Raw genomic sequence first — 15,790 nt, 5'->3', positions numbered from 1 at the left:
TTTCCTCTCCTGCAGTCCCTCCTCTGAATGTGGGTAGCATCTTTACCATAAATCCCTCAGAATTGTCCTGGGTCATTGCATTGCTGCTGGTTCAGAGGTCCATTACATTCGATTTTACCACAGAATGTCAGTCTCTGTGTATAGAGTTCTTCTGGCTCTGCTCCTTTCGCTCTGCATCACCTTTTGTCTGCTTTTGAGTATTTTGGTTTCCTCGATGTCAAACTCTGGGCTATCCTCATTGCCCTCCTCATACTTTGCTTCTAGCTCCTTCCTTCTTTCTCTTCCCCCCTTCCCACAATTAGCCCATTTTGAGTTGGCTGCTGCTCCGCTATGGGCCAGAAAACCAACTGCACAAGATTCATTTGGACGAGTTTGGTTTGGACATTGAGACTCTGAAGGCCCCTCCTAAAGAGCCAAGTTTGTGGTGGGATTTTTGCTCTTGAGATCCCTGTCTCTGCAGGCTCCTGGTCTTCTCTTGGAGAGCTGAGGCTATTAAAGGGTTCTGTTTGCTGAGGAAGCACCTGTGGAGACAGGCAGGCAGGCAGGCAGGAAGGGGAGGTTTCCTTTCTTAGAGAGCTGATCTCCCATGGTGCCACACACAAGCCACCAGCAGGCATGCTCGAGATAGCGCCACAACCAGGGTTGTTCTGGAGTGCTCACTCTCCTGGGAGATCCAGAGAAGCCAGTTGAGAACAGCCATGCATGTGCCATGGACTCTGCCACAAGCTTTCCCTTCCCAGTTCCATTGAGAGAAGTGCACATGGGCCCAGGTGAAATGACCCTTCCCTCCACATTCTTTCCTGCCCTTGACTCCATGGGCCTCTGAGATTCTCATGCTTCGGCTTGGCCTGTGGCTAATGGCTCCTGTTTTCCTATTGAGATCATAGCCACATGTCAGCTGTTTTTAAATACCTACTTCTGAGGGCTTCACTTAACATAGGCTGTGGCTTAACACTTCTTGAGAAGAAATGAGAGCAAGGCTTTGTTCAAGAAGCTGTTCTTGGGGAAAAACCAAACCCACCTAACCCTTATAGTGCTCCTCCAGGAATTTCTGAATGTTTAAACCGGAACTCCTGTCACTCTCTCAGGCAAATGATACACTTCTCTGTGCAAGGACTGGAGACAAGCTGGGCTTTTTCAAATTACTGGGAGGAAATGATCAGAACTGTTCACAGGCCTCAGCCGTAATGGCCTTGCAGTCTGTTACTGGAACCAAGAATCAAGGCCTGCTGGATTGGGCGGCTGTGAGGCCTGATATTTAGACTTTGTCATGAGGAGGGGACAAAGAGGAAACCAAAAACACATTGAAGTTGTTGCCAGGGAAAGCAGTGATGATGGGTAGAAAGTAGATTTGGTCTCTCCTATCTGCAATGATTATTAGACCGGGTTTTGCCTAGTTACAGGCTCCATTTTGCCAGAGTGGAAGCCTGTTCTCTTTTCTCTAGGCTACTTCAGGGGAATTGCACAGTTTTAGCAAATGCATTGCATGGATCGAACTGCATCACATTACCAGATGTGCATTTCATCTTTTTGAAAGATATTGACCACAGGCCCCATTCTAGAGAATGGGAAGAAAACTCAACCTGCCATTTTTAAGTCCCCCCTCCCCAAGGCTATATCCTAGCCTTCTTAGCATTGAGGCCAATGTTTATTGGCACATTGGGTATCTTGTCAGGCCCTGAGGTGCCTTATTTGCACTGAGCTCAGCCTGCATGCTGGCTTTTCTTACTTTCCATTCACTTAATTGCTTGCTGGAGAAACAAGTTTGGGTCTCTGAAGTCTGGGGGCTTATCTGGAGCTGGTTGCATGGACCCCTCCCATTGGGCTCTGTGCTTTGCGGGGAGAGAGGGAGGAGGTCACTGATGTAGGTTAGTATCGGGTCCATTCTAAGCCACTGAGCAAGTGCTTGCTATGAAGGCCCACCCAGCTGAAGCCTTCCAGGTAGGAAAGGGCCCTCCCTCCCTTCCTCTTTTCCAAGGCCAGCTGCTTCAAGTCACATGTGGATAGGAATCCTCTGTCCAAGTATTCATTCTTCACTTAATGACATGAATATGTGATCCTAATGGGAGAAAAAACCCAAACTACAGAGCGGGGTGCCTCACTACCACTCAAGGCAGTCCATTGCACTCTGGCTCAGTTCTGATTCTTGGGGAATCATTCCTTAATGTCAAGCCAGGGTCTTAGCCCTCTGAAATCCCACCCCCTCCTTTGGCCCCCAATTTGTTTCCAAGGCCAAGTAGGACAAGGCTAATCCCTTTTCCCTTTGCCTGCTGGAGAATGGCTCTCAGTTCTGTGAGTCATCTCCTCTCTGGGGCTCAGCTGCTCTTTGTATGGCATCCTCTCGAGACCCTTCCTCTGGTTACTTTCTGACATCTTTGTAGCCTTCCTGAAATGTGGGACTGGAATGAAGCATCCAAGATGCCTTCTGGCCAGGACAGAGCACTTGGGGGCTCTCCCCACTTAGCCTTGCTTAATACCATGTAGCTTGCTTTGCTGGCTGTGATAGGATACTGTTCAGTCATTGTAAACTTGTAGTTCCCTCCTCCTGGGCCCTGGACTTGGTTTATCTGGAGTGTTTTAGGTATAACCAAACAGGGCCTATTTCTGGTACCAGCTCAGTAACAGGCATGAGTAATTGCAGTAACTTTCTCTTAATCCCATAGAAGAGATGAAGGAATACTGTGAGGTGAATTGGAAAGAGGGCTAGATTTGGGAGTCTTAGGCCTCAGGTTTGACATTGCTACTTGGAATGTGGGTACCTTGGGCAGTAGAACCTCACTGAGCTCCAAGTTTCTTTGGGACTTGATATCCATAATCATATGATCCTGTCAATGGAAAGATGGGGGACTGGGTACAGAATGGTGCATACTCTCCTCAATGTCACTTAATTTCTCTTGATGGATTCTTATTTAATGTGGATGGTGGAGAAAGGGAGGGATATTTTGAAAGAAATGATGTTAAAGTGAAAGACCACAGTGGGAGCTTGTTTTTTGGGAAAAGAATTGCCCACATGTTCCTAGGGGAACAGGAGCTTCTGTCTGCTGACTGTTCCACTCCCCCCCTCCCCCCAGGCAGATCTTGACCATGAATCATTCCTTCCATCACAGCAATTCCATCAGCAACATTCTCTTATTATCCTTCTCCTGTTGCGGCGGCTGCCCCACCTAGTGAGATGGGAGAATCTGGAGGCATCCCCATGCCACCGCCTTACTCGTGTGATCCAAATGGCAGCGACCTACCTCGAGGTAAAGAAATTGAACTTTCACTGGAATCTCATTATGTTGAGAGATCTTCCTTGGACACCAGTGACAAAGCCAGAGGGATCAAAAGCAGCCTGGCAAGTTCTGCCCACTTTATTGGTAGAGATTTTCCACCAATTTTTCCTCTTCTGCTCTCTTTCCTGGAGTTGACATGTCTGTGACATGGTCTACACATGGACCATGGGACTCTCAGTGATATCTTGGTGGTCATCAGTATGCCCCTGAGCACTTGCAGTGGGATTTCAGGGACTGCTTTGAATCTGTCATGTAGAGATAGGGTATTCACGTGTGCAGTTAGGATTCTTCAGGAAGGAAAACCCTTTGCCACCTCAGATCCTCAGCCAACTATGACTTAGCATATCATCACAGTGCAAGAGCTAGGAGACACCTTAGAAGTCATTCTTCCATTTGTACTCTCCCCTTCCAAGAGATTCTGATTTGCCACAGGACACCCTTTCCTTCCCTTCCTGACTCCATTCCCTCCCCCCCCCCCCGACACACACACCCCTGCTTCCATTTTAGACCTCTTGTTCTCTTGCCTTTTCTATCTTCTGGTGGTCACTGAAACCTAGCTGACAATACATCCCTGGCCATCCTTTTCATCCTACCAAACTTTCCCACCTCTAGGGGAATTGGAGTATTCCTTGCTCCTCTCTCACCATCACTCAGCGTCCTCCTTTGGCATTCACCCTGTCTGCTTTTGTCTGGATCTCTTCTACCCAGATCCTGGTTGATAGTGATCATCTGGCTCCCTGGACACTCTTCCTCCTTTCTCAGTGAAATCAGTCCTCGGCTTTCAGTTTCTCTCTCTGCCACAATACCTGTCTTCTCTCTAGGGCACTTTGACCCGTGGATTGATGTCCCTTCTGATTACTCAGTTTTCTTACCTCTTGTGTCTCACTCCTCTATTTTATCGCCACTGTACAGAGATTATCTTAATGCAGAAGTGAATCAATTCCATGAGCAAGAACTCAGAAAATCCTGGTATTCAAACTCTGCTGGAATTCCATCTGTCTCTCCTTCCACTCTGGTTTTCAGCATTGCCATGACCACTTAAAAAATTTAATCATTTCCTCAATTACATGTAAAAACAGCTTCCAACATTTTAAAAACAATTTTGAGTCTCAAATCTTCCCCTCCCCAAAGATGGTAAGGAATCTAATATAGATTTTACATGTGCAATCATGTAAAATATTTTTCCATATTAATCCTTTTGTGGAAGAAAACGAACAAAAAATAGGAAAGAAAATGAACAAAGTTTGCTTTGGTCTGGATTCAGATTCCTTCAGTTCTTTTTTTGGAAGCAGATGGCATTTTTTTATCACGAGTCCTTTGGGGTTGTTTTGGATCATTGTATTGCTGTGAATAGCTGTTATTCACAGTTGTTCATTGTACAGTATACCTGTCACTGTGCTGTGTTCTCCTGGTTCTGATCACTTTACTCAGCTTCAGTGTGTTGTAAGTCTTTCCAGGTTTTTCTGAGTTCCTCCTGCTTGCCATTTCTTCCATTACAACTATATTGTTCCCCAATTGCTGGGAACTCTTTCACTTTCCAGTTCTTTGTTCCCACAAAAAGGGCTGCTTTAAATATTTTTGTACCTATAGGTCTTTCTCCTTTTTGTTTTTTCTCTCTTTGGGATGCAAACCTAGTAATGGTATTTCTGAGTCAAAGGGTATGTGTACTGTTTTAACAGCCCTTTGGCCTTAGGTCCAAATTGCTCTCTAGAATGATCGAATCAGTTCACAGCTGCAGTAGTGCATGAGTGTTTCAGTCTTTCCACATCCCCTCTTACGTTTTGTCATTTTCCTCCTCTGTCCTAATAAGCCAATCTGGTAGATGTGAGGTGGTACCTCAGAGTTGTTTCAATTTTCATTTCTCTAATTAACAGTGATTTAGAGCATTTTTGCATGACCATAGAGAGCTTTAATTACTTTGTCTAACTGCCTGTTCCTATCTTTTGACCTTTAACAGTTGGGGAACGACCTGTATTCTTCACAGTTGGCCCATTTCTCTATGTATTGCTGCCCTCTCCTAGTGGATTTTCTATCCTAGTCACCACAGTGGGTATTTTGAACCATCTCTCTTCATGCCTTCCCTGGCACTTTCCTCTACATTTTTAGCTAAGGATATCACTTCATTCTTTGCTAAACAAATTGAGGCCATTCAATGAGAGCTCCCTCTTCTCCCCTCATATGCACTTGATCTCATTTTCTACTCTGCTCCTCTCTAGGACCTTCTTACCTACGCCTCCCCCATCTTCATGTACCCACAATCCCTTTCTCTCTGCTCTTCTCCAGTGCTTTGTCCCCATTATCATCCCCACCACGTAATCTTTGCTCTCTTCCTATGCGCTGGCTATTTCCTTGCTGCCTACAAATAGATCCACTCCTCTCCCATTCTTACACCCATTAGTAGAAGCTGCAATTCTTGTGCCCTACTTAGCTAAACTCCTTGAAAAAGCCATTTCCCCTTGGTGCCCCCACTCTCCAGTCTCTCTCTTCCCTAAATAAACCTTCGGCCATCTGCCTTCTGACCTCATTATTCCATTGAAATTGTTTTCTCTCATGTTGCCACTGACTCTTGCCTTTCTTGGCCCCTTTACATCATGGACATAAATTGTTGACCCCTGTCATCCTGTACCAGGCTGTTTCTGCTTCTCCTTCTCTAACCACTTTGCGGTCTCTTTGGCTAGACCAGTGATTCCCAAAGTGGGCGCCACCGCCCCCTGGTGGGTGCTGCAGCCATCCAGGGGGCCAGTGATGGCCACAGGTGCATTTATCTTTCCTATTAATTGCTATTAAAATTTAAAAAAATTTCCAGGGGGCTAAGGAATAATTTTTCTGGGAAGGGGGCGGGAGGCCAAAAAAGTTTGGGAACCGCTGGGCTAGACCTTCCTCCAGGTCAGAGCCATTCACTGTTGGTGTTACTTGACGTTCCAGCCTGGGCCCTTTCTTCTTTTTAAAATGGCTCCCATGCTTGGGTTCTGTTATCTCAATACATGTGACATCCAGATCCCCTCCAGGTGCACATTCTTCTTGTAGGCATCTTGAACTACACATACCCAAAATAGCTCCTCATTTTCTACCTCCTTTCAAGTAAAAATTCTCCCTTCTCACCATTTTTGTTTTCGTCAAGGAGTCACCCTGGACTTTGACATGTTCAACTCTTCTCTCATCTACCTGCATTCTGGCCCCCCTCTCATAGCTGCCAGCATGGCACAGATTCTCATCTCTTCTTATTGGTACTGTTACAGAAGTAACCTGCTGCCAGGTCTGCCTGTTTCAGATCTCTTCCTTCTAATCCAGCAGGTTTGCCTGTGTCTTTCTTCTACTTGAGAAACTGCAAATGGTTCCCCATGACTTCTAGGATCAAATTAACATTCTTCTGTTTGTCGCTCTTCTTGTACATTCCTTCCCTTTACATATTCAACAGTCCAGACATTTCCCATCTCCCATCCTTTGCACTGGCTGCCCCCATGTCTGGAATGTTTTCATTCCACATCTCTGCTCCTTAGAATCCCTGGTTTCCTTCCAGATTCAGCTTAAGCAAGTCATGCCTTCTTTGTGGGGACAGGACAGGCTAGACTTCCCCAGTCTCCTTAGCCATTTGAAGCTTCCCCCTAATGCCCTTTCATCTCCTCTGTAGTGTCCTCATCCTACCCTCAGAGAAAGTTCTTCTCTAGTTGGGAACATAAGGGAGGTAGAGGACGCTATTAGGGTCCTGTCCACTCTGCTCAGAGCCACCAGGAAGGTGATAGAAAGCCACTCTAGGCAAGCAGAAGACCATGGGGCCTGGCCAGGGGTTGCTTGCTATGAGCTACTTGTTGAGACTGATGGCTCCTTGCACTGGCAGCCTTAACATGCATATACTTTTGGTGGCACCTTATCCAACTACCCAAAAAGCATAGCTGATGCTTTCTCTCTTGGGGACAGCTAAATAACAGCTCCGATCTCCGAGTTAAGCCCAGCTAATTGGCTGCTCTCCACTGTGAGCTTGCTAAAGCTTGGCCTAATTAATGCCCAGCTTTCATTTGGAAGATGGCACTCAAGTCAGCTTCCTTAAGCTCCGAGGTCCCTGTTTGTTTGAGATTGTGGACTTTGTGTTTGCATGTATGCCTAACTAGCTAAGCCTGCTCTCTTTCCATTGCAGATACCAAAGTGTTGCAGTATTACTTTAACCTGGGACTGCAGGTAAGAGCTTTGGGGGTACTCTGCTGGCCCTCACCCTTGGCTCCATGGAGGCATTTCCTACTTTCTTCTGGCTTGTTTTAGTCTTACTTAGCTGAGCATTAGGAAATTGGTTAGTGACTCTGGCCTCAGGGAAAGCAGGCCCTGTGCCCAAGTGGGCTGACCTGGCTAGTCTAAGGGCCAAGCATGGAGCTGCTGTATCAGCACTGGGCCCTGCACCTGCTGACATATGTGGCTTGACAAGTTCTTCCCTTCTCCCAGGTGGCAAAAAGAAAAATGGGCCCTTTGCCTTTTGGTGCTGAGAAATGCCGTCATTTTTCAAAGCCTTCGATCTAGGTTCTCTTCCTTGAGCTACACGACAATAAAAGCAGTCCAGTATTATACAGTAGCACAGTATCATTTCCTCATTTGACAAATGGCAACCTACTGTGTGCCAGGCAATGTGCTAAGTGCTTTGTAAACATTATCTCACTTGATCCTCACAGCAGCCCTGAGAGGTAGCGGCTATTATTATCACTGCTTTTATAGAGGGGGAAATTGAAGCCCACAGAATGGTTTGTCTAGGGTCACACAGCTGGTAAGTGTTTGAGGGCAGATTTGAACTCCCATCTTCCTACCTCCATGAAGCTTTGCTATCCCCAGTAATGGCTGGCAGAGGACATTTTCTTTATTTATGCAGCGACTGAGCATAAAACCATTAAAGAAGGTCATCATTTGGAAGGCTCTGTAGCTAGGGGGAGAGGAAGTTTCCTAGGCACATCTGAACCTTTTAGGGTTCATACTAAACACAGACTGCTACCTGCCTTAGATCAAGGCTAGGAAAGGTTTTCTGCTCTTGGGAGACATTTAAATGTAACTTTTCTAGATGGTCTTCCCTGTCTGTCCAAGCTCCTACTGGAGGTGAGGGAGACCAGCCTTCTACTTGATTCTTGAGGTGCCTCCATCTCTCTATCTGTAAATGGCTTGCCGGGTTGGCCTGAGGGGAGTAGTGAGCCCTGAAGCAGCAGTCTTTTCAAGCACCTCCACAACCTGCTATGTATGCAGACCACGCCAAGTTGCCTGTTAGCCCAGTTTTTTACCTTTTCTTGACCCCACTTACTTTCCGTGCAAGTGATGGTGGTGGTGATGTAGCCTTCTCTCCCTTGCCTTGGATTATCCAGAAAGCATTTCCCCTTGTGTTTGTAGCTTTTTGGCCTGCTCGTTTTCATCACCTCCTGGAAACTGGAGGCTGGCTTCCATGGAGCCTGACTTCGTTTGCTCAGTTTTTGTCCCCTGGGGTTATTTCCTGTTGCTTTGGAGTTGGGGTTGGTGAGGGTAGCATCCTCTGAAGAGGGGGAACGGTTTTTCTACGGGCTCACAGTTGAGAGAGAGTTTTAAGACTTGCCAAGTGTTTTACAGACATTTCCTTTATACTTTATACCTTTGTGAGCTGGGTGCTGATATCATACCCATTCTACTGACTGAGAAAATTGAGACTTGGGGCTGTGAGATGACTTGTTTGGAATCAAATGAATGCATTTTGTTCCCCTTTTTTATGCTGTGAGATTCTGTTCTCAAGTATGTGTTTATCTGAGGCAGGATTGGAACTCGGTATACTGCTGGGCACTCTTGGGTGCATGAGTCCTTCTACAACGACCTCTTCCCACCACCACCACTTTCAAAGTGAGTGGGAGATGAGGCTGCTTTGCACACTATTTCCTCTGGCCCTTTTGGTCTCTGCCATATGGAATGGTTGAGCAGGGGACTCTGATGAGATGGCATGCATGAAGCAGCCTGCCAGCCTTAAAGTACATTCACTGTGTGTTTGGCTAGTGCTGCTTTTATGTCCTAAGTATTGGGCTAAACCAGGCACTGTAGAAGACATGGAGGTGGCCAGAAGGAATTGCCTCCCCTTGTGGCCCTCACAATCTACTTGTGGTTGTCAAAACAGTAGGGCCTTGAAGGATTAAAGAGCTCTTCTTTCCCTCCTTTTCCTAAGTTCTATCATCAGAGTTACTGGCACTCCATGGTCTACATGCCCCATCTGCAACAACAGCAACAGCAGCCACAGCAGCCACTGCCACCACCCCCCCCAGCAGTGCCTGCTCAGCATATGGAAGCTTATCCTGTTTATCCTGAACACGTGGCAGTGGTAGACCACGTGGGGTCCCAAGTGTACAATGAGATGGGCAGGGCTGATAACCAGCAGGTTTCTTCTGAAACAGCAGCTGGCAGTGAGTATACAAGAGGCCGTGCAGTGGCAGGTAGGGCTCAGAGTGTTGCTTGCTGCAGTGTTATCCCTGCATGTTGGGGGCAGAGGGGCTATGGCAAGGGCTAACATGGCATGAGGGAAAGCTGGCGGTACTGCCCCTTGGCTCTTGACTCTTTGCTCTTCCCAGTAGATGAGGGCTTTGCCAGACCCTGAGGTCACAGTGCACTAATCCCTGGGCCCCTGGCAGTCTCTTGGATTGATGCACCCTGCATTGTGGCAGAACAGTTATAGCCAGTGTGTTGGCCTCACTTGGGGCCTCACTTGTAGGGCACTGGGCGAAGGAAGTCAGCTGAGGGGCTGCCGACCTTGGTAGATCAGGGGCTCCCGGATCTTCTTGGAATTGATTAAAGAGAGTGGCTGGCTATCTTGGGGTCAACTTTCTAAACTATTGCCTTGAAACCAGCCCAGTGTCCTAGTGTGTTTGTACCAAGCCTCCATTACGGAGGCATTTTTTTCCCACTGGGGTTGAGTCATCACCATTTGGCTTGTTCTGATAGCTTATTGCTTAGGGGAGAAAGAGATTCCATCAGCATGCAAAGTGAGGTTGGATCTCAACCTCTAGCCCTTTCTAGGACTATTCCTGCGGGCTTGGGGCTTAAACATGGCGCTTTCTCAATCCAATGACAGAAGGACCAGAGTTTGTAAATGCCCCATCTCTGGGGTATATTAGAAAGTCTGCTCCCACAAGAATCTGCTGAGACCTCCATGCCCTTAAGGTCTTCATGTGATCTTAACCCAGATTCCTTCTGCTCTGATTGGCCTGCTCCTCTCTGTTAATATGGGATCATAGATTTATGAGCCCTCCGAGGTCCAACAGCTGAGGAGACAGACTTGGAGGAGTTAAATGATTTGCCCAAGGTCACATAGAGTAAGTGGCAGTTCCAATTCTGACTCCCAGTCTAGCATGCTTTCCCCTGTGCACAGCTAAAACGATGAACTCTTTGTGCCCCCTTGTGTGCTGTGAGATTCTGATCTCAGGTGAGTTTCTGTATTTGTCCGAATGGCTTATGTGAGATTTGTGTGTCTAGGTATCTACAGCAACTCCGAGCAGCCACCGCCACCCACTGGGCCTATCTACTATCCTGTCATGCCAGACCCTTACAGCCAGCAGCCCGTGCAAGGATATGACCCCTATGTCTCCATGGTTCCTGCTTATCACTATATTACCCCTTGGCATCAGATGGGTGCATATGGCAACTCACCCCGAATCCATGGTGCTCTGAATTCGGGTCCAGTGCCAAATGCCCAGGTGAGCTATGTTCCCTCAGCCAGCCCTGCTGCCTCGGCTCACTACTCCCCTCCAAACGTGTGAGGTCGCATTTTGGAGAGCCAGACACTGCCACTGCATTTTATGCACTGTCTGATGCTCTAGCTTGCATTGCCATGACTTGTGGGAAACGCTTGGATAAGGTTTGGGGTTGCTTCTCTTGCTTTCAGATTGTTTTTCCTTTCGATTCATGTTTGTTATCAAAAGATTAAGATAGAGTAAGAGTTCTGTCCATGGAGAGTTGAGGGTTGAACCCTAACCCATGCTGAATCGCCATCATGCTCAGCTGGCTGCTCATAAGCTGCCTGGTCCCACCACCCGGAGTAGCCTCACTCATCATTGTATGGCTGGCGGCAGGTGCCTTAGGTTTTTCTCCGTCCCCACTTTCCGCAGAGGGCAGGCTCAAAATGTTCTGTACTGTTTAAACTGAATTGTTTTGGTTTGTGATACTGATTTGGGCAAGGCACACAGGAGCAGCAGACCACCATCCACTTGCTTTTCTTCTCAAGTGCCTTAAAAGTCTCTCCCTTCAGGAGAGAGAATCAGTTTGTGTTGTATTGCCCAGACTAGTCGATTAAAAAAAAGCATTCAAATAACCAAAGTGTGGGTTTCTTTTGTGGCCGGAGGTGGCGGTTGCAGGGAGTGTTTGTGGTGACCTGCTTTGTATTGTGTAGAGAGATGGTGGGCCCTGATTTTTGGTCACAAGTGGACAAGTGAATGAGAGGACGAATGAGAACAGAGGTCGGCATGTAATGGGAGTGGGGTGGGGTGGGTGCATGGCCAATTGGAAATGGCTTTCTTTGCTTTCATGCTTCATAGCCCCGGGGCGGGGGGAGCAGGGTTTGAGCAAGATGGTGGCAAGAGCCATGTTTCGCATTACTCATTTTCATCCCTGCCATGGATAAGGAGAATTCCCTCCAATAAATGAATTGGAAAGGGGGGATGGAAGAACCAGAAGGGGCCACAGTCAGCTGGACAAGGAAATGTGCAAGCAGGGGTGCACCACCCCCAAGACCATTCACACACAATAGCTATAGCATGAACCATTTGATTACTTGTAAAAAAAACTGAAAAGAAGGGAGGTGGGAGACCCAAGTGCCCCTTTTGGACGAAGTCTTGCAAGAAAGTTCTCTCCAAGCAGATACGGCAGGGTTTGAGATGGGGTTTGGTTTGGGGGAAGGGGCACCACACATTTGGGCAAAGAATGTAAAGAAGAAGTTCTTCAGGCAAGTTAGGGTTTTAACAAGTAGGGATTGGTGGGAGGGATGGAGCAGGCCCCAGGGGTGGGAATGCTCATGGATTTCATGCAAGCTAAACACCACCAGAGGAGAAAGCAAGCTGTGCAGTTTGTGATGGGGGCAACAGAACCACGGGGTGCAGGTCTAGCTCTACCCTGGGAACCATTAGAGGGGAACAGTAAGGAACACATGCCCAGCAGGAAGGTCATGTTGGCAACCAAATGCCAAATGTTGGATGGGCTGGAGGGTGGGCAGATAAAGAAGCAAATAGGTGGCCCAGCCAGAGAATAGGAGGCTGGTGATGGAATGGGACAGCCCTAGATTCCAGTTTTAGCTCACATATATCCTGGCTCAACCAACTTGGACTGGCACTCTGGATCCCCAGAGGAAGGCTGCTGTTCTTTCAGGTTCCAGGGCAAATGCTGAGATGACTTCTATTTGCTATTTGAGAAAGCTCCCACCAGTGTGCTTCCTGTTAACAACCAACCAGTAGATGCAATTAGTTTTTAGTAAGGGTATTTACTGAGAAGGCATAAGAAGAACAATTGGTACACAACGTTCCTCCCGAAAAACTTGGAAAGACTCTCTGTGAGAAGAATTGGTTCAAACTTAGAATACACTGGGCAGAACAGCAAATATAGAGGACATTTGTGGCAAAGAGTAACTTGTGACTTCTGGTACTGCGTGGCCTAAAAGGCCTTTATTTGTGCTGAGTTCCCTTCGAGCTCCCCTTGGGGACAGTGCTGCTGCTGGATGGGCTGCTCCTTTCACCAGTCGGTAGCTAGAACGTGGCCCCATCCTGAGGCAGTCACACACTCCCTGAAGCTGCCTTCTCCTTTTTGAGTCTCTGTATTTGTCCTTGGCTCTGTGTGTCTGCACTCAGTTGGATGCATTCACGCCCACAGATCCAGTCACCCTGATGACCTGGCTGATGGGGGCCTGGCAGAGAAGAAGTCCCCATTTCCCTTCTTTCTGACCCCACAAAACTTCCCAAACCTCACTTTTGGAACTGTACTCCCCAGACGCAAAAGGTGAAAGTGTGGCTAGCTTGTTTTTCCGCCCAATGCCATTCTCTACTGGACCCAATGCAAGGGCTTCCTACCTTACAAAGAGAGTGCAGGCTTCACAGGCGTCTTGTTTCTGGTAAAATTGAAGCGGGGAGGACAATGCCTCTTTCAGCTTGTGCTGTGTGCCAGGGAGTGGATATGCAAAGACAGAACTTCCCTCCAGGAGCTCACAGTCCATTTGGGGGACTGGGAGTTGGAGGAACATAGCTGATCCATGTAGAAGAACCATCGAGCATCCAAAGCAGGGCAAGGTAACCTTAGCAAGAGGAGACCACGTAAGTTCCTGCCTCTTGCAGAAGACAACACTGGAGGTGAGTCTGGAAGGAAGCCCAGGATTTTTGAGGAAGGGCAGCCCTTAGGCGTGGGCTATGTCCAGTACAAAGGCACAGAGATGGGAAGCGTGGGGAACAGCAGAATAGTTCAACCTGGTTGGACTGGCAAGAGTGTGGAGGGGAGGAAAGTGGATGAGGATTGGGCAGGTAGGAAGAGGCCCCTAACTTCACGGGCCTTGCTAATGTATGTGGCTGTACAGAGCCCCAGGGCCCTCGGAGATTCTACTCTGCCTGTGATCTTCAAATGATTCAGTCAGTCAAGCAGTCTGAACCCACCTACCTTTGCACAGACCTACCCGTTCACCAGGTCTCAGGAGAGATTTTGCTTACCTGGATTTCAGCAATGGATTTGGCCACATTCCAGGCATTCTTGATTGAGTCTAGCAATCCTATGGTCTGACCTAGGCCGGAGAAACCAAGTCCTTTGGCCCACAGGAAAGGTGGGAGAATGTAGATGGAAACAGTTCGAATGGCCAGGCATCCCCGTGGGTAGCCCCTGCCTCCAAGAGTGCCCTTTTTCTGCTTCCCTAAAGATGACCACATTGGAAAAAGGCTCCACTTCCCTTTGTCTACCTTCACATAAAATCCCCGAGGTCCTAATTCAGAGGGACCCTCCAGACCAAGCCGGTTTTCTGGAAAGGAGATGTCACAGAAGGTAAGTATAACTGGGGGCCTTCAATTCTCTGACTGACTTGCTTACCCTGTCCAAAGGAGGGAAAGCTAATTTTCGTGACTTGTTCCTAAAGAACCCATCCTCTGTGTTCCTCATGCTCCTTTCATGGGCAGCTAGACAGCACAGTGGATAGAGTGCCTCAGCCTCAAACACTTGCTGTATGTAATGACAAGCCATTCTGCCTCAGTTTCCTCATCTGTCAAATGAGTTGGAGAAGGAAATGGCAAACCACTCTAGTATCTCTGCCAAGAAACCCCCAAATGGGGTCATGAAGAGTCAGACATGACTGAACAACAACTAAACAACTGTTGATTTTCTCCCTTTCTAAGGATTAACACACTGCCTTTAAATAATGTGTAATTGTTTTCCCAGGAGTACCTGGCAAACTTGCCAGCTTATCTTCCATCTTCCCTTTAAGTTAAGTTGGACTATTTTGCCCCTCTCTGGGCCTATGGCACCTCCTGTTTTCTCCACCATTCCTTCAAGATTAGCTATACTTGTTGTGGGGTTGGGGCCTGTACCTTTTCCTGCAAATACTTCTTTTTAAAAAAATGCTTACTTTCTGACCTAGTAACAACTCTAAAACAGTGTGCTAAGCAAATGGGGTTAAATGACTTGCCCAGGGTCACAAAGCTAGGAGGTACCTGAGGTCATATTTGAACCCAGGTCTTCCCGAATCCAGGTCTGGTGCCCCTTAGCTGTCTGAAAATTTATCTTAAAAAAAAGCCTTATTGCCTTGAGTATTTATTGTAAATCTCAGTTCATAGTGGGTTTCACCTTCCTAATATTCTGGTAGGGCCATGCTCCTCCTTGGCCTTCAGCCTCGTTTTGTCTTTTTAGAGTCCGGCGATGTCCTGGATGGGAGGTGCTTTGGCTGCTGTTTTTGCCTTTTCTTTTCCTTATTTTGGTTTCTTGTGGCCCCCCCAAAAAGTTTTCTTTCTTTTAGCATCATGTTCATTTCCAAATACACTCCGCCTTCCCCACCTGGTGAGGCTTTCTTCGTATCGTGGATCTTTAAAAAGAAACAGAGCAGGGGGCAGCTAGGTGATACAGTGGATTGAGCGCCAGGCCTGGAGATGGGAGGTCTTGGGTTCAAATGTGACCTTAGATACCTCCTCCCTCTGGGACCCTGGGCACGTCACTAGCCCTTGCTGCTCTTCTCTCTTGGAACTGATAATTTAGGATTGAGTCTAAGATAGAAGGTAAGGGTTTAAATGAAACCAAGCCCAAATTACCCAAAAGCAACAGCTGAGCAAACTTGAAGTGATGCCTGAGAACAGGTCCAGCCTTGCCCGCCCACTCCATTTTCATTTTCTCATCTCTCATCTAGGGCCAGGCTTGGCCATTCTAGCCGTCGTGCAACTTGGGTGTCTTGAGTTTTTCTCCTTCGCTGTTCTTACCATCTGTGTTGCTCTCCTGGTTCTGCTTGCCTCACTCTATAGCAGATCGTACCCATCCTCCTCTCTTTCTCTGAAATCTTCATTGGCATCATTTCTTCTAGGGCTGGAATGTTC

At 47.5% G+C, this 15,790-nt stretch overlaps 1 protein-coding gene across 1 annotated transcript in view; it reads left to right on the top strand.

Annotated features, from left to right (window-relative positions):
• Positions 1–11,011, top strand: part of LOC123253696 (putative bifunctional UDP-N-acetylglucosamine transferase and deubiquitinase ALG13) — a 36,956-nt gene extending 25,945 nt beyond the window's left edge. The window contains exons 20-23 of the mRNA XM_044682848.1: positions 3,108–3,245; positions 7,411–7,451; positions 9,427–9,691; positions 10,728–11,011. Coding sequence (XP_044538783.1) covers positions 3,108–3,245; positions 7,411–7,451; positions 9,427–9,691; positions 10,728–11,011 — 728 coding nt within the window. The remainder of the gene's footprint in view (positions 1–3,107; positions 3,246–7,410; positions 7,452–9,426; positions 9,692–10,727) is intronic.
• The last annotated feature ends 4,779 nt before the right edge of the window (positions 11,012–15,790 follow it).

Source organism: Gracilinanus agilis, chromosome X (assembly GCF_016433145.1).
Source record: "Gracilinanus agilis isolate LMUSP501 chromosome X, AgileGrace, whole genome shotgun sequence".
Classification (NCBI taxonomy): Eukaryota; Metazoa; Chordata; class Mammalia; order Didelphimorphia; family Didelphidae; genus Gracilinanus; species Gracilinanus agilis.
The sequence above is the reverse complement of the archived record's forward strand: the minus strand, read 5'-3'. Positions and strand labels throughout refer to the sequence as shown.